The sequence below is a fragment of the Chrysochloris asiatica genome, unplaced genomic scaffold, assembly GCF_000296735.1.
Source record: "Chrysochloris asiatica unplaced genomic scaffold, ChrAsi1.0 scaffold00087, whole genome shotgun sequence".
In the NCBI taxonomy this organism is placed as follows: domain Eukaryota; kingdom Metazoa; phylum Chordata; class Mammalia; order Afrosoricida; family Chrysochloridae; genus Chrysochloris; species Chrysochloris asiatica.
Window position 1 is genome coordinate 6,447,849 of NW_006408605.1, and position 1,788 is coordinate 6,449,636.

Here is a 1,788-nt window from a genome sequence, read left to right on the forward strand (position 1 = left end):
TGTGTTGATTTCCCCCAGTGAGCAATTACTACTTAACATCTAATCTTATTATAGAAAAATACATCAGTAAAATGTATTACACGAAACTTAACAAATTTTATTATACCAAGAAAATCACAAACCAGAATACTTACATAGAAGCTGCTCGAGCACTTGATAATCGGAGATCCAGAGCCAATTTTTCTTGATTTTCTTCAACATCAGATTCTGAGTTTTCCAATGAACTTGAAAAAGACTGTGCCTGTACAGCAGTTTTCAATATATCACTTAACTCAGACGACAAACTAACACCATCTTCTTCTTCTTCCTAAAATGAATAGAATCCAATAGGCTAAAATGGTCAACTTTTTCCTTAGAGAGTAATCAGAGAATGATTTCTCTAAATGATTACCTTGATTTCTTCAAAGAAATGTGCAGTTTCTCCTTCTATGATTGGCTGTAGCATCTGCCCCCTTCGCTTGGTGGAAGGAGATCCCTATAATAATAACCAGCAATATAAATAGTTTATATGCTAGGTATTGCAAGTGTTCAGTGGGGAAATGTAACAAATATATTATTGCTTTTATTTCCCTTTCTATGTTTCATAAGGGTAACCTATGATGCCAATTTATATCTAAATGTCTTAAATAAAGAGTTCATTAAACAGTTCAAAAATTCCAAAAATTAGGATTTAAAAATTCTAAAACATTATTTAAGGGTTAACTGGAAGAATTTTTCTTTTTTATCAGCAGCCTTCAATTATTTTTGTCTGAACCCCTTTATACTTTTTTTTAACATACCATTAAATTTACCCATTTAAAATATAGATGTCAAAAGTTTTAAGAATATCCAAAACGTTGTATAACCATTAACATTATCTAATTCCATAACCACAAAAAGAAACCCTCCCCCATTTAGCTGTCACTCTCCATTTGCTCAGCCCTCTCCCACCCCTGGCCCTTAACACTAATCTGTCTGTTCTCCGGGTTTGTCTTTTCTGGACATTTTATATAAATGGAATTGTACAACATGTCATGAGGTCTTTTGTGTCTTCTTTCATTTAGCACAATGTTTTCAAAGTTTACTCATATAGTATTATCAATATTCATTTATTTTTTCCTCCTCTTTAATTCCATGTTAATTAGCTATTCCATTGTCTCAAACATAACAATTCTGAGGATGGCAAGGACCAGGCAGCATTTCATTCTGTTGTGAATAGGGATGCTATGAGTTAGAAGCAACTCTAGCACTTAACAACCACACTATTCCATTGTTTGGATATTTTATTGCATTTTGTTTATCCATTCATTGGTTAAGGAACACTTCAGTTGTTTGCACTTTTTGGCTTTTATGAATAATACTGCTATATAGGTTTGTGTCCCAGATTTTGTGTGGAGATGTTTTTAATTCTCTGGTATATATTAAAAACAAGAAGTATATTGAGAACTAGAAGTACGACTGCTGGGTATATGGCAACTCTGTTTAACCTTTTAAGGAAATGCCAAACTGCTTTCTCAAAGTGGGTGTACCATTTAATGTTCCTATCAGCAGTACATGAGAGTTCCAATTTCTTCCCATCTTCACCATCACTTATTATCATGTATTCAACACATGGGGTCACCATAAAATTGGAGTCAATTAGAAAGCAACTAGTTAATGGATATCAAGTGGTATCCTAATGTGATTTTGATTTGCATTTCCCTAATGGAGTCCTGGAAGGAGCTCTGGTAGCATAGTGGTTACGAATCGGGCTGCAAACCGCAAGGTCAGCAGTTTGAAACTACCAGCTGTTCCGCGGGAGAAAGAGGA

General features: G+C 34.3%; 1 protein-coding gene across 3 annotated transcripts in view; it reads right to left on the reverse strand.

Annotated features, from left to right (window-relative positions):
* The window catches only part of FAM13B (family with sequence similarity 13, member B), a 158,288-nt gene that overhangs the window by 10,378 nt on the left and 146,122 nt on the right, over nt 1–1,788 (reverse strand). For all 3 annotated transcript variants that reach the window (XM_006866108.1, XM_006866106.1, XM_006866107.1), the window contains 2 exons: nt 392–475; nt 135–307 (listed from right to left, as the gene is read on the reverse strand). In XM_006866108.1, the coding sequence (XP_006866170.1) occupies nt 135–307; nt 392–475 (257 nt within the window). The remainder of the gene's footprint in view (nt 1–134; nt 308–391; nt 476–1,788) is intronic.